Raw genomic sequence first — 27719 nt, 5'->3', positions numbered from 1 at the left:
GAGCCCTCCAGCAGGGGGGTGGGAGGAGGCGTGGCTGACACTGGCTCCAGACACAGGCAGCCGGCCTTGTCCCCCTCTCCCGGTTGTTGACAGCCACCCTGGATGATGGAGCATGACCGTCACGTGCACGAGGTACATCAGCGCTCTGTTCCAGGGCTCTGCTGTGCCCTCCCTCCAGGCCCCAGGTGCCCAGCAGGTACTGCTCAGCCTTGCAAGCATTTGGTGCAGAGGCCGGGGCGAAGCGAGGGAGCCGATGTCCTGCCGGGCACCTGCTCCGTGATGCGTATCTAGACAGGTGTTATGGGAAGTAGAGCGAGGCTCAGGGAGAGAAATGCCTGGAAGAGGTCACAATGCCAGGGAGTGGCAGGGCCAGGATTGGAACCCAGGTCGGTCAGATCTGAGTCTTAGGAAGAAGGAGAGTCATACAGTGTCATAGGCCCCAGCCCTTAATTAGGGCTAGAATCGAGGGTCCCATCAACACTGTAGTGGAATATTCACTGTCATTTATCAAGTAGGAGCTTGATGTATTCATCTCATTTAATCACCCTTGTTTGAGAGTGGCTGTGCCCATTTTACAGGTGAGGAAGCTGAGAGGAGCTAGAGCTAGACTAGAGCCTCCACTGGTCCAGGCTGGGCCCTCTGGAGCCCCACAGGATGGGACCAGCCCTCTTCCCCATCCCAGCCCTTTACGCTCCCTTTAGTGACTCTCACCTTTTTGGATCTTATTGAGCTTGTGGTCATTTGGAATCTTCAGATCTTTTTCTGGATGTGACACAGCCTGCTTGAGGTCACCCAATGAAGTTTAGTGAGTGGGCTTGAGTGGCCCTCTGGACTTAAGAAGGTGTCCCAACCACAGCAGAGTCCCTCCTTCCATCCTCAGCTGACGCCTAGATCCCCAGCTTCTAGGGGTCACCCTGCCCACTCCACTTTTGACATCTCAGGGGGGCAGCAGATGAGGCTAGCTCCACTGATAACCAGTTCTGAGGCCTCCCCTGTGTCCTCTTCCAAGGTGTCTCTGAACCAAGCCAGCTGGCCAGGGGCTGCCCAGCTCCCAGACCCTCCTTCGAGAAGCCCTGCCTACCTACCCCTGCCCTACCCTCAGCTGGATTGGAGCTAGGTTTGCAAGCTGCCCAATTTTGTCCTGGAGGAGGCAGTACTGGTAGGAAAGAGAGCGGAAATGGGGCGGGGAGGGGGGTAGAGCAGAGAAGCAAACAGAGGACGGGCAAGGGTGGGGTTGGGTAGAGGAGCTCATGCAGCCCCCAGTCCCTGGGGTCGTGCCCCTCTTGGGGGCTCCCCCTGCGCTGCAGCCCCCTCCAAACCACCATGGCAGGGGGAGGAAGGAAGGTCAGGACAACCCCCTTCAGCCCAGAGCAAACATGGCCAGTACCTCTCCGTAAGCCCCCAGGGAAGCAGATGTAAGGCAAATGGGCAGCATCTTCCGGGCCAGCATTTCCACGCTCGCCCCCGCCCCATGAACTTTGCATAAGTCTGTCATGGTTCTCCATCACTTTGGCAACCAGTAGCCACACAGGTGTGAGCATGGGGACCTCGGGCCCTGGACTGGACCGTGAGGGTGGCAGTTGTGTCGGGCCTGGGCCACCATGGGACATATGCCGTGTGCGCAGCCCTGAAGGAGAACTGCAGGGCCTTGGTGTTCCCAGGCTTTGTCCTCAGGGCAGCCGGTGCCCCAGCCTCAACCACTTGCCCCTCGTAGGTGATGTCCAAACCAGAGGGGACCGCGGAAATCATCTAGCCCAGGGCGTCTCTAGGGTCACGGACTTAGCCTGTGTCATCCCGGATCTGGGCGCACGGCTGCATTTGTTGGTATGTGTTAGTGTCCAGGGCTTTCATCAGAATCTCAAAAGGATCCTTGCCCCTGAAATGTTAAGAAGCACTGCGTCCGCTTTACAGGTGGGGAGACTGAGGCCCAGAGAATGGAAGCCACTTGTCCGAGGGCAGCCTTTAGATTGGGGCAGAGCTGAACCAGAAACCAGGACTTCTGACTCTCCATCCAGGGCTCCTTCTGCAGATTTTGGTCTTCAGAGAAGATCATCCGTCCAGACTGACAGCCCCCACTAAGCAGGGGGACCACATCATCCCTTCCTCATTGGAGCTCCTCGGTCACTGCCACTCCCGTGAGCCCCATTAGGGCCTTAGATTCCTCCAATGCACATACTTGCCATGTAGCTTTGAGTGTTACTGTCCCTCTCTGAATCTCAGTCTTCTCATCTGAGAAATGGATAGATCATAGCAGCACCTCAAAAGGTACTGAGAGAGACTTCCTTGGCCGTTCAGTTGTTAAGACTCTGCACTTCCAAGGCAGGGGGCGCTAGTTCGATCCCTGGTCAGGGGAACTAAGATCCCACATGCCGTGTGGTGCGGCCAAAAAGAAAAAGTAGTGAGAATAAACTGGGATGGCAGCCCGGCGTGGAGTGAGCCCTCCAAACAGGTTAACAGTAGAAATAACTCATGCTCATCACCATCCTCCTCCACACGTCGTGGCACAGATGCTGCCTCCCCATGGAGCTCTTGGCTGGCCCACACCTTCCCTCCTCCTCACCCCATCTTGGTGGCCGGCACAGCTTGGGGCATCACAGAGCTATCCCGACATGCATTTGACTTGATTGGAGCCCAGGGGAAATCAACCTACTTTTCTGGCCCTTTGGCGAGTGGCCCTCTCCAGGCCTCAGTTTCCCCATCTGTATAATGGGTAGGTTTGTGGAGCTCTGCAGGTCCTTTTAGCTCTGACAGCATGCGCCACACGATAGATGGCCCTGGTGCCCCTGGCATCTTCCAGCGTGTGCTGCCCTCACGAGGGCCTTGATTTCTGTCTCCAGACTGCACCCTGTGTCCCTCATGGGTCCTGGCTTTGTCCCTTGCACCCCACTCAGCCCTGCCATGTAGTGAGCTTGGCCAGTGTCCTCTGGATGCATGGCTTTCTCAGCCACTCTTGTCCTCCACAACCCCACACCCAGGGAGCTCCAGTTGACTTAGATGCTTTACCTTCCCCTTACCCCATCCCCTTTGCGAAGTAACCTGACTTGGCTGGGAGTCTCCAGAATATTCCAGGGCTGCCAGCAACCGGCATCTTTATTGTCCCTTTTCAGAACTGACATACACAGTCATTGTGCCTGAAACTGGTCCTTTACCAACACCTTGGCCTTGAGGCGGGACCTGCACTGGGGGAGGGTAGCACCAGTCCCCACCCCCATGGTGGGTGTAGCGGTGACAGCTCCTGTGGACAGAACACACACAAGTCAGACAGAACAGGGTTGAAGACTTGGCAGCCTGAGTCTAAATTCTAGCGTCATTGGGAGTTCCCTGGAGGTCCAGTGGTTAGGACTCGGTGCGTCCACTGCTGTGGGCCCGGGTTCAGTCCCTGGTTGGGGAACTAAGAACCCACAAGCCACCCAGCATGGCCAAAAAAGCAAAAACAAAAACCAACAAATCTAGCGTCACCACCTGTTAGATGTGTGAGTTTGGCAATTGCCTAACAGCTCAGTTGCAGTTTCTTCATTTTAAAAATGGGAGTAAAAATGGTTGCTTTGCAGGGTAGTTGCAAGAACTAAATGATCTAATACATATAAAGTGTGCTCACCACTGTCCCTGGCACACAGTACACTTCAGAAAAGGTGTTATTTAGTTCCTATCCTCACGACTCTCTAAGTGTCTGGCAGGGCAGGGGACTGTGGTCTCGGCAGCTCCTAGAATGCCACCAGGGACCCCATTCCATGGAGGCCAATGTGGGTGTAGTTTGAGGCACACAAAGCAGGAGAGAGCAGCCGGGAAAGGAAGGGTGAGCTGGGGCCAGGCTGGGGAGGCCTTGAAAGTCAAGGCCAGGAGCTCAGCTGTGATCCTGCAGCAATGTGGAGTCCGGGGGGTGTTAGAGCTGAGGAATGATAGACTCAGAGCTGTCCTTCAGGGATTTAAACTGTCGACGTGAGATGGACGGGGCGGTCCAGACAGGAAGTGATGAGAGTCTGAGCTTGGAGTGTGGCCAAAGGGGGAGGGGCCTGGAGAGAACGGATAGGACACAGGGTGATTTAGTGCTGGAGATTTTGACAGGCTGACACGGAAGGTGAATAAGGGCAGTCCGGTGAGGACCTCCCCATTGTACAGATGAGGAAACCGAGGCCAGGAGAGGGGAGAGCCAGGCCCAGAACCCACACCTCCAGACATCCTGTGCAGGGCTCTTCCTTTCATTCTATGGGTTCAGCCTCCCTCTCCCCACACTGGTTTACGTGCACCCAGGGAGGGTTAGAGACAAGCCCAAAATCACACAGCAAATCCTGTGTCTTTCCACAGCACCAGGAGGCTTCTCCCTGTTGTTTTCAATGGAGGTCAGGGATGAGGTAGGGGGTGCTCTCTCTTGAGCTGCTAAAGACACAGCCAGCACCTTCCTTTCCTTTTTTTTTTAAGATTTTTTTGATGTGGACTATTTTTAAGTCTTTTTTGAATTTGTTACAATATTGCTTCTGGAGGAATGTGGGATCTTAGCTCCCAGACCAGGGATTGAACCCTCACCCCAGGCACTGGAAGGTGAAGTCTTAACCTCTGGGTCACCAGAGAACTCCTCACAGCCAGCATCTTTCAGGGTAACTTTGAGAAGCTCCCGGCTCTTTCAGCAGGACTCAGAGCCTGGTGTGCTTCGCTGGGGCAGTTTGCTGCATTACAAGGAAGGATGCTCTCTCACTCCGGCAAATTCACCTTTCTCCAGGGTCTGCTCTGCACCTCGCAGTTCACACATGCCATTTTATTTAATCCTCACATCGATCTCATGAGGCTAGAATTATTATTCCTATTTCAGTAGGAAACAGAGGCTCAGAGAGGTTAAGTAACCTGCCCATGCTCACCCAGCACAGAGAACTGATGTCCAGTCCAGGCCGGCTGGAGCCATGCTGCCTCAAGGTTCCTCGTGTGTAGACACTGCATCAGCAGGAGCTTGTCAGTGAGGTAGGTCTGTTACCGGGGGCCCAGTGCTGATACAGACGGGAGGGTTACTGCAGCGCAGAGCAGAAGTGGTTCCCATGAACTGGGACCAGGAAAGGGTTCTGCGAGGAGGTGAGGTTCCAACTGGGCTTTGAAGGAGGAGCAGAGCTTGGCAGGGGTGGGCAGGGGGCCAGTACTGAGTTTCTGTTCCCCTTTTTGTCCCTTGGAGCTTCCTGCTCCCATGACCTTGGGCCCCAGGAGCAGCATTCAGGCCTGTGAAGACCCATCTAGGCTGGGCATTTTATAGCAGGCCCCCAAGGCTCCCACTAGGCCATGCACTGTTGGGGCCGGAAATCACCAAAACAGCATCCTGTGGACAAGGGTCTCTGATTCAAACAGGTCCCTGATTTGCTGGAGCTATCTCCCTCCATCCCACTCCTTGGGGGTCATCACCTTCAACGTCAGAGATTTTCAACTTTCCTTTCTGCCAAAACCTCTGCCCCTGGGTGCTAGATCGACAGGGGGACACCCAGAGGGGTCCCTCTGCAGAGCTGATGAGGGATTGTTGGGCTGACAGATGGCCCCCCTCCCCCACTCCCACATCCCAATCTCTTTGCTGCCCTTCTGCTGCTTTTACTGAAAGTAAGGCCCTCATGATGTAACACGGCGTGGAGGTTAAGAGCCGAGCCCTGAGGTCTGGCTGTGTGACTTGAATCCCATCTCTGCTGGTTGTGCAACTAATGGTGAGTTTCTTGACTTCTCTGTGCCTCAGTTTCCTCATCTGTGAAATGGGGTTAGTAACAGTCCCAGTTACTGTGAGTGTTAAATGAGATGGTGAAGGACAAGCATTCAGAGTGATGCCTTGTTCTTTGTATCATGGCTGCTGTTTTGGAACAACTACTATGGGTCAGGGACCAGACACATGATCACATGCCAGCCCCAACTTGGTCAGGCTCTGAAGCGTTGGCTCCATTTGTGGGCTCCCCCTACTCTGTCTCCTGATGGGAGCATCTATGTCCTTTACTCCCAACTGTTTGAAACATCAGGGAGATGTGACCTGAACTGGCCCAAGTGACAGAAGGTGTAGATGTGGTCAGATTAGCAGGACATGTTCTCTCTACTGCCAGATGGGGTTCTCCTGGACCACCCAGGCCCCGCCATGCCCTGAGAAGGGATCAACCTAATTCCAGCTCCCTCCCCTGCCCCCAGAGCTCTCAAACCTCTCTACCTGTCCCAGGTGCTTTCCTGTCCCGTGGACAGGACCAGTATGTAAACGTCTGTGCAAATTCCCTGGTGTCAGGTTGCCAGATCTCTGGGGAGGCAGAGCCACCTCTGGGACCTCTACTTCCCAGCCATGGGACCCCAGAACAGGGTGGTCTGCTCCCTGATCTTCCTGCTGCAGGCCCTGGCTGAGCTGACTGAGAACTCGGAGTTCTACCTGCCTGGGGATTACCTCCTGGGTGGCCTCTTCACCCTCCATGCCAACGTGAAGGGCATTGTCCACCTCAACTACCTGCAGGTGCCCAAGTGCAAGGAGTGAGTCTCCAGTGTGAGGCTGGATGTGAGAGGGTGGGGGTGGGTGGGAGACGAGTCTGGTCCTAAGGTCCTGGGGAGGCCAAGCCAAGGTCAAGGGGTCAGAATGCGTCTCCTTTTTCATTGCCAAACCCCCATCCTGGATGCTCCCAGGGAGGCCCCACACCGTTGGTGTTATCAAAATCTACGGTGATTGTGTTCTGCAATTTTGATACCTGGATTTTCCAAAGTCACATCTCTTAATAAAGAGTTATGGGATGTTTGAGCCTAGAGGGATCTTAGAGACCATCAAAACCAACCCCCTCCCTCTGGCAGCGGCAGGACTCCCAGTGAGTCCATGCCCAGGCCCGGGTGTTATACCTTTGGGAGGCAGACTGATCTTTTCTGTAGCAGGTTCTTGGACTGGAAGGAAGGTTTGTATCTTCCCAGGGCTGTGGTTGGGTGGGCAGGGGTGTTTCCAGGACTGGAGGGGCTCTCCTCTGCACGCCCTCCCCTGTGAACCCATGGGGGTGGCAGCATCACTCTGACATGGAGGGGGCCACCTTCGGGCAGGCACGGAAGCTGGGGTACTGGACCCAGCCTGGGAGTATAAAATAGTGATTTTGTGTAGGGAGGGTGAGGCATTCTGAGAAAGAGAGAGAAAGGAAGGAGAGTGCAAAGGTGATTAAAGCCGGGCTCTAAGAAACGCACCATGTACGTGATGTTGGGGAGGATGGTATGTTGGCTTGAGAATGGTGAGGGTGATAGTATGAAGCAGGATGTTGGATGTTTTGATGCTTGTGATGATGGTGGGGAGTCCAGTGAAATGATGGTGGTGATAGAAGTGATGGTGATGTTGATCACGTTGGTAGTAGAAATACTGGTGATAATGAAAATGGTGGAGTGTGGTGGTGGTGGAGGTGACGGTGATAGCGGTGATGGTGGAGGTGGTGGTGGTGGTGGGTGATGGTGGTGGTGGTGGGTGATGGTGGAGGTGGAGGTAGTGGTGATGGTGGAGGTGGTGGTGGTGGAGGTGGTGGAGGTGACGGTGGTGGTGGAGGTGGTGGTGGCGGTATTGATAATGACGGTGACAGACATGGGGTGACTGTGATGGCAGTGGTGATGATATCCATCATAGGAACAGTAGGAGATGATGGTCCCAGTGGTGACAGGGATGATGGAGGCTCCGGTGGGTAATGGTGGTCACATTGGTGGACATTGATAGAGTGATATAGAGGTCATAGGGACAGTGGTACTGGTGGCAGTGGTAATGACTGATGGTGGCCACAGAGATCCTTGCATCAGAGGTGGTCCCAGGGATGATGGTGACCTTAGAGCTATGGTCTGGTGAAAATGATGTGGCAGAAATGCCAGCACTCTCTGGAGTTCTTGGGCGATGCCTTGGCTTTCCTACTGCAGGCAGGAGGGACGGGCTGGCTCTCCCCTCCGCTTTCCTGCTCTCTCCTCCTCACTCTAGACCCATTGCCCACTCCACCCCACTGTGGCCCCTGCAGGTACGAGATGAAGGTGCTGGGCTACAACCTCATGCAGGCCATGCGCTTTGCAGTGGAGGAAATCAACAACGACAGCAGCCTGCTGCCCAGTGTGCTGCTGGGCTACGAGATGGTGGACACCTGCTACCTGTCCAACAATGTCCAGCCCGTGCTCTACTTCCTGTCACAGGATGACTACTCCCTGCCCATCCAGGAGGACTATAGCCACTACGTACCCCGTGTGGTGGCCGTCATCGGCCCTGACAACTCCGACTCCGCCATTACCGTGGCCCACTTCCTCTCCCTCTTTCTCCTTCCACAGGTAAGGCCCCTGGGTCCTGGGAGAAGGAGCTGGGGAGGAGGGCCCGAGTGCTTGTCCTGAGGGCTCACCGCGCCCACCCATCCCCGGGGGGTTGGATGGAGGAGCAGAAGCAAGGTTAGGACATCCACCCCTGCGCTGGCAAGGCAGCCAGCCTATTGGTTAAGAGCTCAGGCTTTGGAGGCAGGCAGACCTAGGTGTGCATCTTGCCTCTGAGTCTTGACCGTTGTGAGACCTTGAGCCAACCTGTTGACTCTCCCAAGCCTCAGTTTCCCCATCTCTAAAGTGGGATCATGAGAGTCCCATCGTTGGACTGTCTGAAGATTAAAGCGTTCAACATAGGAAAGGATTTCTAGTGCACCACAGGCAGTCAATAATGTTACTGTTGTTATGTAAAGCATCTTGCAGGAGAATGAAAACTCAGACAGTGTTCAATATTATCCTATGCAATTGCCTAGCACAGAATCTGCCTCACAGCGGGTCCTCAGAAAAGTGCTATAGAATTACTCCTGCTATTCTGACTCTTCATCATCATGAGCAAAAGGCTGTAGTCCAGAACTGGCATAAAATATCTGCTCATTAAAGAGCAGCTAGCACAAGACTTGGCACACAGTGGGTAGTTACACACACTGCAGTTTTTGCTGTTGTTTTTATTATATCAAGCCCCAAGGATCTGACTCATAGTAAGTGCTCAATAAATGTTAATATTCTTATGTGAAGCATCTAGTCCGGGACTGAACTCGTTCTTTCATTCATTTAACAAATATTTATTAAGCACCAACTGTGCCAAGTACTGTTGTGGGTGTTGGGGATGCAGCTGGGGAAATACACAGAAATGTATCTTCTAATGGAGAGAGACAGACCATCAATGTAAATAAGTACATGATACAGGACGATAGGAAGTGAGAAGTGCAATGGATAAAAGGAGAAGTCAAGTCAAGGTTAAGGGAGGAGAGGCATGTCGGGGAACAGGTGGAGTGGGTACAGGGAGACTGGATGGAGGCTTGAGGGAGGTGAAGGAGGAAGGGAGCTCTGTGGGCATCTAGGAGAAGAGCATCCAGGACAAGGGGTCAGCAAATGCAGAGGCTAGGAGGTATCTGATGTATTCATGGAACTGCGTGAGCAGAACTGGGACTAGTGGGAGAGAAGGAGATGAAATCAGAACAGTAAGGGCTGGGGTCAATGACAGAACCCCTTAGGAACCACTGATGGACTCTGGCTTTTCCTGAGTGACATTAGGAGCTGTTGGAGGGTCTTGAACAGAGGAGAAATGTGACTGGTGTGTGTGTGAGCAGGGTCACTCTGGAGCCACGCTAAGTGTAGATTGTAGAGGGGCAGGAGGGAGAAGAATTGGGGTAACTCACAGCAGGAATGATGGTGGCTGGACTAGGATGGCGTGGGGAGGTGGTAGGCACTTTGAATGGACACACTTTGAAGGTAGATTCAGTGGGGAGCGCTGATGGCTTGAGTGTGGCATCATTGGAGACACAAGCTAAGGAGCACTCGACAGTTTTGGCCTGAGTAACTGGAAGGATGGATTTACCATCAGGGGAGATGGGGGAGGTTGTGGGTGAAGCAGGTTCAGGGGAGACAGGCATTCAGTTTTGGCTATGTTCAGTTTGAAATGTCAGGGAGGCAGTTGCAAGCATGAGTCTGAAATTTAGCAGAGAGGTCCAGGGCAGGGCTCTTGGGTGTTGTCAGCCTGGAAATGGTATTTAAAGCCAGGAGCCTGGATGAGATCACCAAGGGAGGGGGAGCAGATGGAGAAGACACAAGGACTGAAGGCTGAGCCCTGCGGTCCTCCAAGGTCAAGAGGTCATAGAGAAGAGAAGGAGGTGGAGCAACCAGTGAACGGGGAAGAAAACCGAGACTGTTCCATCCCAGAGGCTGAGGGAGGAAATGTGACTAATCTGAGGATGATGATGGTGGGGAGGAAAGCTTTATGCTCAGGGCACACAGTAGGCGCTCGGTAAATGTTACCAGATCATGAGAATGAGAATGATGGAAATGAACTCGTCCGGGGCTTGGCGCACAGCTGGTGGTCAATAAACGTGGCTGGATGTTGAGCATGGGGCTGACGTCAGTGCAACACACCTCGCCTGGCACGTGGTAGATGCTCACTAAAGGCTACTATGCTGATGACCGTCGTGAGATGGTGCACATCACCTAGCCCAGGGCATGGCGTGCAGTAGATGCTTGGTAAGTGTTACTATGAGGATGATCGTGATGATGCTAATGTAAAGCACCTAGCCTAGCGCCAGGCACAGGATAGAGTCTCGTGAAATGTTATTACAGTAATGACTATGGTGATGATGGAGTAAACCACCTAGTTCAGGGTCCAACACACAGTAGGTCCTCACTAAATGTCACTACAATGATGACCATGGTGATGGAGTAAACCACTTAGTTCAGGGTCCAACACACAGCAGGTTCTCATTCACTGTCATTACCCTGATGACCATAATTATGGTGGAGTAAAGCAGTAAACCTGGGCATGGCTGGCATTATGTGCTCCCCAAATGCCACCAAAATGATGATGGCGGGTGGAACCCCGCTGGGGGCACCCTGTGAGGCCATCGCTAATGCCTACGGACCCTCCCCTCCGGCAGATCACCTACAGTGCCATCATTGACGAGCTGGGCGACAAGTCTCAGTTCCCAGCAGTGCTGCGCACCGTGCCGGGCGCGGATCACCAAACGGAGGCCATGGTGCAGCTCATGCTGCACTTCCGCTGGAACTGGATCGTTGTGTTGGCAAGTAGTGACGACTACGGCCGTGACAACAGCCAGCTGCTCAGTGAGCGCCTGGCCCACCATGACATCTGCATCGCCTTCCAGGAGACACTGCCTGCGCCGCAGCCCAACCAGATCGTGACGCAGCAGGAGCAGGAGCGCCTGGAGGCCATTGTGGGCAAGCTGCTGCAGAGCACGGCGCGCGTCGTGGTCGTGTTCTCGCCAGACCAGGCCCTGTACAACTTCTTCCGCGAGGTGCTGCGCCAGAACTTCACGGGTGCAGTGTGGATCGCCTCCGAGTCCTGGGCCATCGACCCGGTCCTGCACGACCTCACCGAGCTGCAGCGCACTGGCACCTTCCTGGGCATCATCACCCAGAGTGTGCCCATCCCCGGCTTCAGCGAGTTCCGCGTGCGCCGTTCCCAGATCAGCCGGCCCAAGCTCAAAAAGAGCAGCCAGGGAGCCACCTGCAACCAGGAGTGTGACACCTGTCTGAACACCACTGAGTCCTTCAACACCATCCTCACACTCTCTGGGGAACGCGTGGTCTATAGCGTGTACTCTGCTGTCTATGCTGTGGCCCACGCACTGCACAACCTCCTGGGCTGCAACCAGACTTCCTGCCACAAGGAGGTGGTCTACCCTTGGCAGGTGAGGTCCAGCCTGTGGAAAGCCAGGGCCCCATGGCGCAGGCACTGACTCCGTGGTTGCCATGGAGACGGCAGAGCATCCACTGCTTTGCTCTATCCTCCCCTTCCCTTGGTGGGTTCTGGGCAAAGGGGTGGGAGAGGCCATGGACCACGCCCTGCCTCCAGACACATAAGGGTCCTTCGTGGTGACAGAACAAAATTCCTTTAAAAAAACTTTATCACCATCCATGATAGTCTGTCCTTGGAGATTTGGGTGAAATTCCCTAGAAGGAAGCCCCGTGGGCAGCGGAGCCCCAGTTCTCCCCCTGAGCCTCTCCAGAGTGGAGGCTCTGGGGATGAGCTTGTGTGTTCCTGTAACTCTCAGGTTCATGGATCTTCTCGATGTCCCAGTTCTGCATTGCCTTGATTCAGACCTGGAATTTAAAGCTGTGCTTTTCTGCTTTATGTGTATGTACACACACACACCCTACTGCGGGCCCATGGAAGGTGTAGAAGGTTTCACTGAGGATCCAGAGAGGCAGAGGAGACACACACCAGAGATGTACGCTTTCTACCTGCAGTTAGACATCTCTGCTTAAACAGGTCACTGACTTTTTTCATAGTTTGGAGCCAGCTGCCCACTCTACTGCTCCGCCACCCCCACCCCCGTCTTTATCCTCCCCTGACACCCCTCAAGCATCTCCGATACAGCCCATCTGTTAGGAGGCAGGAGGTGATGAACTGAGCAGAGCTTTGGAATCAGGCAGCCTGGGTTCGAGTCCCAGTTCTGCCACCACTAGCTGTGCAACTTTGGGCGAGTTATTTAATATCTCTGAGCCTCAGTTTTCTCATTTATTAAACAGAAGGATAAAATGGATGCTGCTGAGTTATTATGAAGAGTAACAATAATGTGCATACATTACCTGGTGCAGAGTGGAAGCTGAGTGTCTCTGTCTCCGTTTCTGACACCAGTGTCTGGCCTCAGGAGAGAGGGCGGGGCTTGGGGCTAGAGCCACTGCTGGGGTTGGGGGTGGGGCTAGATGAGGAAGGGGAAGCAAGGCTTGGACCCAAAAGGAGAGACCCAGGCCCCTGCCAGTAGTAGACCCCGCCCACTCAGGACAGTTGCAGGGAAATGGTTTCTGGCCCATGCCTTGGACCCCTGGAATCCAGGTTGCTCAGCCCAGCTTGGCCAGGTCACCGCAGGGCTGTGACATGGACACCAGCACTGGCTCCCCAGGGGCCGTCGCCATCCTGACCCTCGTCCTCAGGCTGACCACCGGGATGGAGCCTCCCTTCTCTCAGCTCCCAGGACCATTGCTCTCAGCACCATGTGCATATTCGAAAGAGATTTCTGGAGCCAGGTCCTCACTCTCCCGGCAGGGCAGGGAAGAGGCTAGGGATCACCTCCCTGGGCTATCTGTCTCTCTGTCAGTTCCTGAGGTGAGGTGAGCTCTGGGTCCCCAAGATGTAGTCCAATAGACTCTCTCATTTGTGGAGGAAAGACCTAGGAGCCAGATTGATGGGATAACTGAGCTGGAAGCCCTTTTGGGATCAGCCCAGAGAGCTTCAGTGACTTGCCCAAAGTCACACAGCAAATTGAAGACAGAGCTAGGACTGGAATTCAGGCCAAAGGATGCCCAGTCCAAAGCATGTTCTAGTTCGTACCAGCTTCTGCATAGTGAGAATGATGGGGGACGGGGTGGAGAGAGACTGAAAAGGGAGTTGGCTTCAAAGTGTGGGGCAGCAGGCAGGACCCAGGGGGCAGGGGAGATCCCAGCAGGTGGGAGAGGCGGTGGACTCTGGACCCCGGGTATTGGATCCTGGAGGGATGGCCAAAGTGGTTTTCAGGGAAGAGGAATAACACCAACATCTCAGCAGATGGTGAGTGCTGACTTTTTTCCAGGCACTGTTCTGAGCCCCTAACAGAGATTCACTCATTTATTGCTTCAGAGCCCAGAAGATCAGTCCTTTTTGGCTCCCACTTTGCAGAAGAGGAATCTGGGGTTTATAGAGGTTAAGTGACAGGTCCAGGGCCTCACAGCAGATGGTAGAGCTGATGCCTAAACCCAGGTGTATCTGACTCTAAAGCCACAGCTCTCAGCCACTGCCTCCAGACTGCTACATTTTCAAAGTTTTGGAAGTCAAGGCCTGGGCTGTTAGCATTTCTCCTAGGTCTGGCCCAACCTGATGCCAGCTCCACTTCCCTTCCCTTTGGCCCCTCTAGCTACTTCCGGAGATCCGGAAGGTCAACTTCACCCTCCTGGACCACCAAATCTTCTTCAACAAGCAAGGGGACCTGTCCCTGCACCTGGAGGTCATCCAGTGGCAATGGGACCTCAGCCAGAACCCTTTCCAGAGCGTCGCCTCCTACCAACCATCGAAGCGGCAGCTGAAGGGCATCCGTAACATCTCTTGGCACACCCCCGACAACATGGTCAGCTCTCAGGGGGCAGTGGGGGTGGGGCCCGGAGGCTGGGCTCCAGGGCTCATGCTGGGGTGGCAAGGGCCCTTTTACCTGGGATTTGTTATCGATAGCTGGCGGGATCTCTATTTGTGGGTATACTGTCTGGGGTCCCGGTCTTCCTCCTCTGATGGAGAACTGCTCAAGTTCAAGGCTTTCCAGCTCCTCAAGGCCAAGGGGCTCAGGACGTGTGTGTTAAAGACTTCAACTCTTACACTAACCCTGGGAAATCGATGCTACTCTTCTCCCTGTTTTATGGGTTAGAAAACTGAAGGCACAGAGGGGTTACATGACCTGCCTCAGGCCACACAGCTTGTCCGTGTCTCTCTATACAGCATTCAGGCCACGCCCTATCAAGGAATACATTTTGGGGCTGGTAGCTCTGCTTTCCACCGTGCCCGATATCTGTCAGTCTAAAGATTCGTTTTACTCTCTTTCTGTAATAAGCAGTCAGAATGCTGCTAGGGTGGGGAAGTTAGAGACCAAGACCTGTGGGGTGAGGGAGGGAATCAAAAAGCTTTTCAGAGCCTTCCTCACTCTCCCCACCCCTACTTGACCCCTGTTCCAGAGGTATTTGGTGCTGCTAGTTTCTGAACTTCTTGGGGACTTTTAAGGAGTAGATTGTGTTGGTGTCTTCATTAGTTTAAGGCTGCCATCACAAAGGACCACAAACTGGGGACCTTAACCAACAGAAACATATTGTCTCATAGTTTTGGAGGCCAGAAGTTCAAGATCAAGACGTTGGAGAGTGGATTCCTTCTGAGAGCTGTGAAGGATACTCTGTCCCAGGATTCTCTCCTAGCTCTTGGTGATTTGCTGGTCCCTGTTGGCTTTCCTTGGCTCCTGCCACATCACCCGAGCTCTGCCTTCATCTTCACATGGCGTTCTCCCTGTGGGTGTGTCTGTCTCCAAATCTCCCCCTTTTATAAAGACATCAGTCATATTGTAGTCAGGGCCCACCCTCCTCCAGTATGACTTCATCTTAACCAATTACATCTGCAATGATCCTATTTACCAACAAGATCACATTTTTAGGTCCTGGGGTTAGGACTCTAACATAAGAGTTTTGAAGGGACACGGGTCAACAAACAACAGTGTCTGAGCCTGCATTTCCCCCCAAAAGCAGAGCCTGAGACAAGGGCTGATGTGCAGATGGTTTATCCCAGGATATGATCCAAGGGCACAGGAGTGGGAGGCTGGGGAGAGTTTAACAGGGAAAGAGGGAAAGTCAGTATAAGGGAAAGTTCTCAAATTGGATGCTGCTGCGAGCAACGGGAGCTCAGTCTTTTCCGAACCTTATCAGGGGTCACTTTAGAATAGTCCCCAAGGGAGGGAAGAGGAAGGCACTGATCCATTGGCTCTGTATTTCCCTGTGGTCGAGGGTCAAGCCATGGGTTGTTAATTCCCTAGCATTTCCAGGTCGAACTCAAGTGATGCCCAGCAGCTCCCTACGAGCATCTCACCCTGCAGCCCCCAGGCAGAGAACAGCCAGCTGGGTCTCTGCACAATGGGGGGTAGAGTGAATCCAGCCACAGGCCCTGCTGCTGCCCTGGGGCCCGGACGGACCTCATTCATCCCTTTCTCTCTCTCCTGCCATCGTCACCTTGTCCTTGCTGGCCTGTGGTCCGGTGGCTGTCCAGTAGCAGTTGCCACTTGGCTAGAAGCACCAAGGGCCGCCACTGGGAATTGCCTGGATCCCAGACCTACCTACTCTTTCCTACCCCTCCCGCTAATCCAAGTCATTTACCTCTCCTTTCTTGGCCTTCTTGTTCGCTGGCATGAGACCCCTTAAGTATGCAGGTGGCAAATAGAGCCCTAATGTGGGAGTATTCTTTCTTTGGAGACCAGATTCTCTATTCTAGCAGAACCTAAGGTTGTGGAGATGGGAAGCCCCAATTCTGCAATGGGCCCCTGTGAAGAATGGTGAGTGTGGCCAAACCTTTTTCCACTCTGTGGTTGCTGGAACCATGTCTTCTAGAATGATCAAGTTCCATGTGGATTCTATCATGACAGACAGTAGAAGAGTAAACTTAACTCTGCAACAAGGTAGTGAATGGTAGTGATTTGAGGTCTTTCTTTTCTAATGTAGCATTGACAGCTAGACACTTCCCTCTAAGTACTGCTTTCACTGTATCTCATAAGTGTTATTTTTAAAAAGTTTATCTATAACTATGGTAAAAAAAACATCAATTTTACTATCTTAACCATTTCCCCCCCAATTTTTTTTATTGTGGTAAAATACACATAACATAAAATGTACCGTCTTGACCATTTTTAAGTTTACAGCTCAGTAGCGTTAAGTACATTTATGCTGTTGTACAACCGTCATCACCATCCATCTCTAGAATACTTTCAACTGACAAAATTGAAACTCTCCGCCCATTAAACAGTAACTCCTCATTTATTCCTCTTCCCCAGTGCGTGGAAACCACCATTCTACTTTCTATGTTTGAATTTGACCTAGATACCTAGGTCACTAGATACCTCATAGAAGTGGAATCACACAGTATTTGTTTTTTTTTTTTTTTTTATTACTGGCTTATTTCACTTAGCATAATGTCCTCAAGGTTCATCCATGTTGTAACATGCATCATAATTTCCTTCCTTTTTAAGACTGAGTAATATTCCATGGTGTGTGTATATCATATTTTGCTCACCTATTCATCCATAAATGGACACTTGTGTTGCTGCCACGTTTTAGCTATTGTGAAATTAATACTGTTATGAACATGATTATACAAACATCTCTTCAAGACTCTGCTTTCATTTCTTTTGAGTATATACCCAGAAATGTAATTGCTGGATTATATGTTAATTCTACTTTTAATTTTTGAGGACTACCATGTTTTCCACACTGGCTGTACCATTTTACATTCCCAGCAGTGCACAGAAGCTCACTGTTCCAATTCCTCTACATCCTCACCAACACTTCTTATTTTCTGGTTTTTTTTGATAGTAGCCATCCTAATGGGTGTGACATGGTCTCTCATGGTTTAGATTCTCACCTTCCTAATGATTACTGATATTGGGTATCTTCTCATATGTTCATTATCCATTTGTATAGCTTCTTTGGAGAAATGTTTGTTCAAGTCTACTTTTTGTTTTCATTTTTGAATCAGCTTGGTTTTTTAGTTTTGAGTTTTAGGGGTTCTCTGTATATTCTGGGTATTAATCCCTTATCATACATGTTATTTGCAAATATTTTGTCCCACTCTATAGGATGCCTTTTTACTTGGTTGATAGTGTCTTTTGATGCCTGCATTTAAAATTTTTCATTAAGTCCAATTTGACCATTTTTTCTTTTGTTGCCTGTGCCTTTGGTGTCACCTCTAAGAAACCACTGCCAAATTCAGTGTCATGAAACTTTTACCCTATGTTTTCTTCTAAGAGTTTTTATAGTTTTAGATCTTCCATTTAGGTCATGGATCTGTTTTCAGTGTATTTTTATATATGGTGCTAAGTATAGGCCACTTCATTCTCTTGCCTGTGGGTATCCAGTTTTCCCAGCATCATTGGCTTAAAAAACTATCTTTTCCTCATTGAATGGCCTTGAAACCCTCATCAAAATCATTTGACCATATATGTGAGGTTTTATTTCTGGACTTTATTTTATTCCATTTGTCTGTGTGTCTCTTTATTCTAGTACCACACTGATTACTGTCGCTTTGTAGAAAGTTTTGAAATCAGGAAATGTGATTCCTCCAGCTTTGTTCTTTTTCAAGATTGTTTTGGCTATCCTTGAGATTCCACATGAATTTTAGAATGCATTTTTCTATTTCTGCAAAAAAAAATCTAGTTGGAATTTTGATAAGAATTACGTTAATATGTAGATTGCTTTTGGTAGTATTGACATCTTAACAATATTAAGTCTGTCAATCCATAAACATGGGACGTCTTTCCATTTATTTGTATTTATGTCTTTAATTTCTTTTAGAAATGTTTTATAGTGTTCATTGTACAAGTCTTTTCCTCCTTGGTTAATTCCTAGGTTTTTTATCCTTTTTGCTGCTATTGTAAATAGAATTATTTTCTTAATTTCCTTTTTGAATTGTTCATTGTTAGTGTGTAGAAAACAACTGATTTTTGTGTGTTGCCTTTGTATCTTGCTACTTTGCAGAGTTCACTTAGTGGTCCTAATGATTTTTCTTTTTTCTTTTTTTTTTTTACAGAATCTTTAGGATATTTTACATATAAGATTACATCACCTGGGAACAGAAAATTTTACTTTCCAATTTGAATGCCTTTTTTTTTTCTTGCCTAATTGCTCTGGCTAGGACCTCCAGTCCTATGTTGAATAGAAGTGGTGAAAGTGGGCATCTTTGCCTCGTTCCTGATCTTAGAGGAAAAGCTTACAGTCCTTCTCCATTGAATAGGATATTCACTGTTGGCTTTTCACATATAGCTTTTATTATGTTGAGGTAGTTTTCTTCTACTCCATGTTTAGTGTTTTTTCTTTTTATCATGAAAGAGTCAAATACTTTTCCTTCATCAATTGAGATGATCATGTGTTTTATTAAATTTATTTATTTATTTATTTATTTATTTATTTTTGGTTGAGGTATACTTGGTGTACAATATTACATGTTCCAGGAGCACGGTGTGGTGATTCACAATTTTTAAATGTTGTACTCCTTTTATAGTTACTATAAAATACTGGCTATATTCCCTATGTTGTACAATGTATCCCTGTAGCTTATTTTATACATTATAGTTTGTGCCTCTTAATCCCCTACCCCTATATTGACCCTCTCTTCTTCCCCCCTCCCTGTTGGTAACCACTAGTTTGTTCTCTATATCTGTGAGTCTGTTTCTTTTTTGTTATATCCACTAGTTTGTTGTATTTTTTAGATTCCACATATAAATGATATTATACAGTATTTGTCTTTGTCTGACTTATTTCACTAGCATAATACCATCCAAGTCCTTCCACATTGTTGCAAATGGTAAAGTTTCATTCTTTGGTATTCATTCTGTTTTTTTTCCTTCATTATGTTAATGTGGTGTATTATATTGATTGATTTTCATATGTTGAACTATCCTTGTATTCCAGGAATAAATCCTGCATGGTCATGGTGTATAATCCTTTTAACATGCTGCTGAATTCAGTTTGCTAGTTTTTTGTTGAGAATTTTTGCATCAATATTCATAAGGGATATTGATTTGTAGTTTTCTTGCAGTTTTTTTGACTGGCTATGTTATCAGATTGGTGCTGGCCTCACAGAATGAGTTATGGAACATTCCTTCCTCTTTAATTTTTTGGAAAAGTTTGAGAAAGATTGGTGTTAGTTCTTCAAATATTTGATAGAATTCACCACTGATGCCATCAGGTCCAGGACTTTTCTTTTTGGGGAGATTTTTTTGATTACTGATTTAATCTCCTTACTAGTTACAGGTCTATCCAGATTTTCTACTTCTTCATGATTTAGTATTAGCAGAATTTGTATTTCTAAGAATTTGTTTCATCAAGTTTATCCAATTTGTTGGTATATAATTGCTCATAGTACTTGCTTATAATTCTTTTTTTATTTCTGTAGAATCAGAATCAGGACATTCTGTAGGAATGTCCTCACTTGCATTTCTGATTTTAGTCATTTGAATCTTCTCTTTTTTTCTTAGCCAATCTAACTAAAGGTTTGTCAATTCTCTTGATCTTTTCAAAGAACCAACTTTTGGCTTAATTGATTTTCTCTAATATTTTTCTATTTTCTATTTTTTTCTCTCTGCTTTAATCTTTATTATTTCATTCCTTCTGCTAGTTTTGGGTTTAGTTTGATCTTCTTTTTCTAGTTCCTTAAGCTGTAAAGTTAGGTTTTTTAAAAATTAATTAAATTAATTTTATTTTTAATTTATTGGGTGCACTGGGTCTTCGTTGCTGCATGCAGGCTTTCTCTAGTTGAGGCGAGTAGGGGCTACTCTTCATTGCAGTGTGCAGGCTTCTTATTGTGGTGGCTTCTCTTGTTATGGAGCATGAGCTCTAGGCATATGGGCTTCAGTAGTTACGGCACATGGGCTCAGTAGTTGTGGCTTGCAGGCTCTAGAGCACAGGCTCAGTAGTTGTGGCGCACAGGCTTAGTTGCTCCGCGGCATGTGGGATCTTCCCAGAGTGGGACTTGAACCCGTGTGCCCTGCATTGGCAGGCGGATTTCTTAACCACTGCACCACGAGGGAAGCCCAGTTAGGTTGTTGATTTGAGATCTTTGTTTGTAATGTTTATATGTAAATGTGTAATGTAAATGTAAATGTTTATAGCTTTAAACACACTCCCTCCCCCCACCCAGCACTGCTTTGCTGTATCCAATGTTTTGGTATGTTGTATTTTCATTTTCATTCATCTTTAAGTATTTTCTAACCCCACTTGTGAGTTCTTTGATTTACTGGTTGTTTAAGAGCATTGTTTAATTTTCACAAATTTGTAAACTTTCCAGTTTTCATTGTTATTGATTTTTAACTTCATCCTATTGTGGTCAGAGAAGATACTTTGTGTGATATCTATCTTTTAAAATTTATTTAGACTTAATTCATGGTTTAACATATGGTCTGTCATTATCTGGAAAATGTCCCATGTGCACTTGAGAATATGTATATTCTGTTGTTTTGGGGTAGAGTGTTCTATGTATATCTGTTAGGTATAGTTGGTTAATTGTGTTCTTCAAGTCCTCTATTTCCTTACTTATTTTCTCTCTGGTTGTTCTATCCATTATTGAGAGTGAGGTATGGAAGTCTTCAACTATTACTGTGGAATATTATGTGTTGAATTGTCTTTTCTCCCTTTAATTCTGATGGTCTTTGCTACATGTACTTTAAAATTTTATTTATTTATTTATTTATTGGCTGCGTTGGGTCTTGGTTGCTGCGCTATCTTTCTCTAGTTGCGGTGAGCCGGGGCGACTCTTCACTGCAGTGCACAGGCTTCTCATTGCAGTGGCTTCTCTTGTTGTGGAGCATGGGCTCTAGGTGCATGGGCTCTAGGTGCATGGGCTTCAGTAGTTGTGGCACTCAGGCTCAGCAGCTGTGGCCCATGGGCTTAGCTGCTCTGTGGCAGGTGGGATCTTCCTAGACCAGGGCTCAAACCCGTATCCCCTGCATTGGCGGTAGATTCTTAACCACTGTGCCACCAGGGAAGCCCCTGTTCCGTGTATTTTGCGGCTCTTTTGTTAAGTGCATATATGCTTGTAATTATTGTATCTTCTTGATGGAGATACACTTTTATTGTTATAAAGGTCCTTCTTTTTCCCTAGTAAACATTTTTGTTGGTATTTTCCCCTCTCTGGCTTCCTTTGAGATTTTATCTTTTTCTTTTTTTCCTTTACAGTTTGAATCTTATATACCTAAGTACAATTTTTTAAAAAGCATTTATCCCACTTGGTGTTCTCTGAGCTTCCTGGATCTGTGATTTGGTGTCTGTAATTAATAATTAGAAAATTCTCAGCCTTTATTCCTTCAAATATTTTTTTCTGTTCGTTTCTCTCTTCTCCTTTGGATATTCTCATTATATGTACGTTACATATTTCGCAATTGTCCTATAGTTCTTAGACATTCTGGTTTTATTTTTTTCCACTCTTTTTTCTCTTTGCTTTTCATTTGGGATGTTTCTATCGATATATCTTCAAGCTCACTGGTTCTTTCCTCAGCCATGTTCAGTCTACTGATGAGCCCATCAAAGGCCTTCTTTATTTCTGTTACCATGGGTTTTAAAAAATTTGTTGCATTTCCTTTTGATTCTTTGAGTTTCCATTTCTCTCCTTACATTACCCATCTGTTCTTTCATGTTGTCCACTTTTTTGATTACAGCCCTTAGCATATTAATCATAGTTTAAAAAGAATTTCCTGTCTGATAATTGCAAACTCTGTACCATATGTATCTGAGTCTCATTCTGATGCTTGTTTTGTCTCTTCAGACTTTTTTTTTGTCTTTTAATATGCTTTGTCATTTTTTGTTGAAAGCCAGACATGATGTATTGATTAAAAGGCACTGAGGTAAATAAATTTTACTATGAGGTTTTATGTTTATTTGGGTAGGAACGAGACTGTGTTTACTCTTTTCCATAGCTGTGGTGTCAGGGGCTAAAATTTTCTCTAATTTCCCCCTGTTTTGGTCTTCCCTGCTGGCTTTGGGTTTCCCTAGAGACTCCTTCTTAAATAGAATAGGAGACTTGCAGTTCTTTTGGTTATAACCCTCTGTTATTATACAGGATCCTGAATGATGTGGCAGTAAGATGTGGGAGGAGGGGAAGAATTCTAGAATGATCTGTGACCAAGCTTTATTCTTTCAGTGAGCCTGTGCCCTGGGCTGTGTCCTTTACAAGTGTCTTTCAGCTCTCCCCACCTTAGGTGAGACAGAAAGGCTAGAGGGGGCTGGAGTTGGGTACTTCCTTTCCCTTATGTCAGTTAGGCTCTAGTGAAATAGTTTGCCTTGAGGGCAAGCCTTTGTTAAAAAGAACAGAATGTTCTGGGTGTATTTCAAAATGGTTACTTCTTCTTCTCCCCTTGCTGGAGACCAGTCTTTACCCTGAGAACCTGGTGGGGCTCCTGAGATTAAGGATGCATCCCCAGGAGTCTCTTCTCTACAGCTTGTCTGAGCTTAATCTCCAGCAATTAGTCATTTACTCGTTAAATTGCTCTACAGGTTGCTGTCTCCAGTGGCCGTTTCTGCTCTTGGTAAACTCTGACTCTTTGTATTTGCCTATCTCTGCAGTTTTGGGGTCTGTAGTTTGCCTCATGACCCCACTTCTCTGATGGATCTAAGAAGGGTCATTGATTTTTAGTTTGTTCAGCCTTCTCTTGTTGTGAGGATGGAGGTGATGGCTTCCAAGCTCCTTACATGCCAGATCGGAAACCAGAAGTCCCTAGTCTCTCTTGAATCTACACCATTGAGGCTTTCATCCACATCACTCTTCTGAAATTGCTTTTGTGAAGGTCAGTGATATCTAGATATTGCCAATCCAACCATAATCATCATAGTCAACTTGTGAACATATGTGACACAGCTGATTACTTCCTCCCTTCGGAAACAATATCTTTACTTGAATTCTAAGCCAGTCTCTCTCTTGGTTCCCTGACAACCATGACTACTCCTTTTATGTCTTGTTTTCTGGTCCCTCCTTATCCCCTTGACCTTTAAACCCTGGAAGGTACCAGAGTTCAGCCATTGGACTTATTCTTTTCTCTGTCTTCATGGCTGGAAATATCATCCATAGGTTTATAACTTCCAATTTTATATCTTAAGACTGGACTTCTCTCCTCAACTTTAATTCAAATATTCACCTACTTACTCAAACTTGCTCCCCTGAGGTCTTCCCATTCCAGTAAAAGGCAACACCATCTTTCTCTTGTTTGACCCAAAACATTGAGTTGACTCCTTTCTTTCTCATCCAATCCAGCAGTAAACCTTGCCCAGCCTACCTTCAAAACACATCCAGAGTCTGACCACTTCTTGCCTCTTCCACAGCTCCCTCTTTAGTCAGAACCACCATCATTTCTCAGCTGGGCTATTACAATGACACCCTGCCTGGTCTCCTGTTGTGCTATTGCCTCTCACAATCTATATTCAAACAAGGCAATCCTGTTAAAACAAAGGTTAGATCCTGTCACTCCTCTGCTTGTGATCCTCCAGTAGCTTCTCATTTCATTCAGAGTAAAAGCCAAAGTATTTTGACTCCACCTCTTTGAACAGATTCACCTTTCTTCCTCTTGCTCATTCTGCTTGAACCACACTGGCCTTGCTGCTCTTCAACTATGCCAGGTCTCCCAACCACAGGGCCTTTGCACATACTGTCACCTCTGCCTAAACAGATATCTTCATGGCCTGCTCCCTCCCAGCCTTTACATCTTTGCTCCAATGTCACCTGCTGGATGAGGCCTTCCTTCCCCTCTCACCCAATTTGCAAGTGCAATCCGCTCCTCTGTCATTTTCCATCTCCCTTGCATGGCTTTATTTTCCTTCACGATATTTAACACCATCTGTTAGTATCACAAATTTATATGTGTGTTGTCTCTCTTCCCCATGAAAACATTCATTTCATAAGAACAAAGACTTTGCCTCATCTGATTCACTGCTATATTTCCAGTGCCTGGTGTCAGTATGTACTCAATACCTTTTTGAATGAATGAAGGAGTGAATATCAGGTAGAGACTCCGTGGGTGAGAGGTAGGATTAATTTGGTTACTTAGGGGCTAGGGGTTAGTGAAGAGATGAATTTGGATGAGGAGGAGAATACATGCAAGGGAGGGGTAGGGTATAGGTCTGGATAAGGTGTGCGTGAGTGTGTGTGTGTATGTGTGTTGGTGTGCATATGCCTGCTCATGTGTGTGGTCCCATGGGAGGCAGAAAAAGCCACACAGGGCCTGAGAAAGCTGGCAGGGGATCAGACTTAATTTTGGCTGATGGAGAGTATCTTCCATGAGGTTTCAGGGAGAGAACAAGACATCCAGAAACATCAGCTGATGCATGTGCAAGAGAGACTAGAGGGGTGGAACAGGAAAGCAGGTGATATCTGAGAGGCCAGGAGAGAAGGGGTCTGAGGTCAAGTGGCCCTACTGTGCCTCCCCTTGTCTGGGCCCTTGGTCCTTTATTTGTGTACTCTTGTGACATCCTCCTAATTGGTTATCAGAATGATTTTTATAGAACCTGAATCTAATCAGGCCACTCCCCACTCAAGAACCGTGGCTGCCTCCCGCTGCCCCTACATTTTTAGTGTCATAGTTCAGCCTTCCACCTTCTCCCACCTCTCCTCATGTCTCCTGAGCCCAGACACATCCTCTTCCTAAACATGCCATCCCCATCCTCTCCTCCACCCCATTGCTCTTACTGTTTCCTCTACTTGTAACTCATTCATTCATTTAGTAAACAATCATTGGAGGCCTCCTCTGTGCTGGGCACTCTTCTAGGTTCTAGAAATATAGCAGTAAAAACAATAGACATGGTCACTGCCTACCTGCGCTTGTTCATCTGAAAACCACTGCCCTTCCATAAAAGATGTGTCCATTAGGGTGGTAAGTGACAGAAAGGGATATAAGCAAAAAGTTGATTTATTGTCTCATATCACTGAGAATTCCAGAGGTTGACCATGAGGCTTCAGGCAAGGCTGGATCCAGGGTCTTACAGTCTCCATCTCCCAGATCCTTCCTCAGCCATGTTCTCCTCCTGGAAACAAGTGGCCTGCTAGCAGCCCCAGAGTCACATCCTATTCACTCAGCAACCTTAAGTCTCCATCTCAACAGTTGGGTGCTGTTACCCAAAGAAGGCAGATTAGGTCTTTGCCAGGCAAAACTAAGAGTGTCCCTACAAAGGTCCAGTTCAAATGGCAATCCCAGCACCCTCCCCCTCCCAGACAGGGGCCCGTTTCCCTCCCCTGAGCATCCTGCTGAGGATGAGTTAGAGAGAGTAGCGGGGGGGTGCCCAGAGGGTGGGAAAGAGGACTCAGGGTCTTTTGCCCTTCTCCCTCCAGATCCCTGTGTCTATGTGTTCCAAGGACTGCCAGCCCGGGCAAAGGAAGAAGCCAGTGGGCATCCACCCCTGCTGCTTTGAGTGTATTGACTGCCTCCCTGGCACCTTCCTCAACCGAACTATAGGTATGATTCACGGGACCACATGCTTGCCCTGCCCCTGCCCCTGCCCCGCCCGGGGCGGGGTGGTCTCCAGAGCCCTTCAACTTTGGCAGGGTCTCTGGGGTCTCCCCCAGGGGACATAAGTGTCCAAAGGCCAAGGACTATGTCTTTCCCACCAGAGAGTGAGGTCTTGGAAGGAAGGGATTATAGTTGTTTGAATCTGGGAGACCTTGGTTCAAATCCTGCCTCTGTAACGTCCTGGCTTTGTGACTTTACCTGGCTGAGCCTCAGTTTCCTCATCTGTGAGATGGGTTGCTGAGTTGATGAGCCAGGGATGTAAGGGACTCAGTGAACATCGGTTGCCCTTAGCTCTCTCTCGCCCTCCCGCCGGGGCCTGGCCCAGTGCAGGCCCAGAGGGTGTAGATGCTGAGAAGGCAGGTTCGGCTGACGGAAGTTGCTGTGGGCTCTTGCAGATGAATTTGACTGCCAGCCCTGCCCAAGTTATGAGTGGTCTGAAAGGAAAGACACCTCCTGCTTCAAGCGGCGGCTGGCCTTCCTTCAATGGCACGAGGCACCCACCATCGCTGTGGTCATGCTGGCTGCCCTGGGCTTCCTCAGCACCTTGGCCATCTTGATAATCTTCTGGAGGCACTTTCAGACGCCCATGGTTCGCTCGGCTGGGGGGCCCATGTGCTTCCTGATGCTGACACCACTGCTGATGGCATACATGGTGCTCCCCGTGTACGTGGGGCCCCCCACGGTCTCCACGTGCCTCTGCCGCCAGGCCTTCTTCACACTCTGCTTCACCGTCTGCATCTCCTGCATCACTGTGCGCTCCTTCCAGATCGTCTGCATCTTCAAGATGGCCAAACGCCTCCCGCAGGCCTACAGCTACTGGGTCCGCTACCACGGGCCCTACGTCTTTGTGGCATTCATCACGGTACTCAAGATGGTCATCGTGGGGAGCAGCATACTGGCCACGACCACCAACCCCACCGGCCGCAGTGACCCCAATGACCCCAAGGTCATGATCCTGTCCTGCAACCCCAACTACCACCGGCTGCTGCTGATCAACACCAGCCTGGACCTGCTCCTCTCCGTGCTGGGCTTTGGCTTCGCCTACACAGGCAAGGAGCTGCCCACCAACTACAACGAGGCCAAGTTCATCACCTTTTGCATGACCTTCTACTTCACCTCCTCCGTCTTCCTCTGCACCTTCATGTCCGTCTATGATGGGGTGCTGGTCACCATCCTGGACCTCTTGGTCACTGTGCTCAACCTCCTGGGCATCAGCCTGGGCTACTTCGGCCCCAAGTGCTATATGATGCTCTTCTACCCAGAGCGCAACACGCCGGCCTACTTCAACAGCGTGATTCAGGGCTACACCATGGGGAGGAACTAGCACTCCTATAATCTGTCCCCCGGGATGAGGGCCTCAGGGTGGGGAGATGGAGGCCAGGGGGCTTGCTCATTCAACTCCAGATGGATGCGGGGAAGCCACCCCCAGCTATTACCACCTCTCCTTGGTCTCTGATTTGGCCTCCCTCCAAGGTTCTCTTCATCCTGGTTGTCTTTACCCACCTAGTGATGGATGCCTGGAAACATTTGCCCTTTGTTCCTTTCCCGAGAGCTGTTTAGCTTGCCAGGCCCTGCCACCTCATTCTAGAAAAACAACCCAAGGTGACCTATTATTGGTCTCCAAGGACGGAGTCCAGTTTGGCAGCCTACAGCCGCCATCTGGTGGTCACCATGGGTACCTGCAGGTTCTGCCTGCAGGTTCACGGTGAAGGGACGCCTGCTGGTGGGCTGGCCTGGGGTTGGTGTGGGAGGATGAGAGCTCAAACAGTGCTGCCCTGCCTCATTCACTGACTCATTCACTGCTGCCCGGGTGTCCGCATCTCATCCCCTACATTCCCCCAGAACACGAATCCCCGGCTCATCCATTGTGTCTGAATACGGCTGAGTCCATAAATGCTTGTGAATAAACCTCACTTGGGTGAAATGAGTGAGTTTCCTTATTGTTTTCCAGAGATCCCCTGAGAAAGATGTGGAATCGGAGACCTTGGTTTCAATCCCAGCATTGCCACTTCCGAGCTG

General features: G+C 48.9%; 1 protein-coding gene across 1 annotated transcript; it reads left to right on the top strand.

The window, feature by feature from the left end:
* Nucleotides 1-6283: 6283 nt before the first annotated feature.
* TAS1R2 (taste 1 receptor member 2) lies at nt 6284-27024 on the top strand. Its single transcript, XM_057710392.1, has 6 exons — nt 6284-6465; nt 7956-8256; nt 10863-11636; nt 13839-14048; nt 25523-25646; nt 26096-27024. The coding sequence occupies exons 1-6, from the start codon at nt 6284-6286 to the stop codon at nt 27022-27024; spliced, it is 2520 nt and encodes an 839-aa protein (XP_057566375.1).
* The last annotated feature ends 695 nt before the right edge of the window (nt 27025-27719 follow it).

The sequence above is a fragment of the Hippopotamus amphibius genome, chromosome 1 (assembly GCF_030028045.1).
Source record: "Hippopotamus amphibius kiboko isolate mHipAmp2 chromosome 1, mHipAmp2.hap2, whole genome shotgun sequence".
In the NCBI taxonomy this organism is placed as follows: Eukaryota; Metazoa; Chordata; class Mammalia; order Artiodactyla; family Hippopotamidae; genus Hippopotamus; species Hippopotamus amphibius.
Note: the sequence above shows the minus strand (reverse complement) of the source record. Positions and strands in the feature narration are given on the sequence as shown.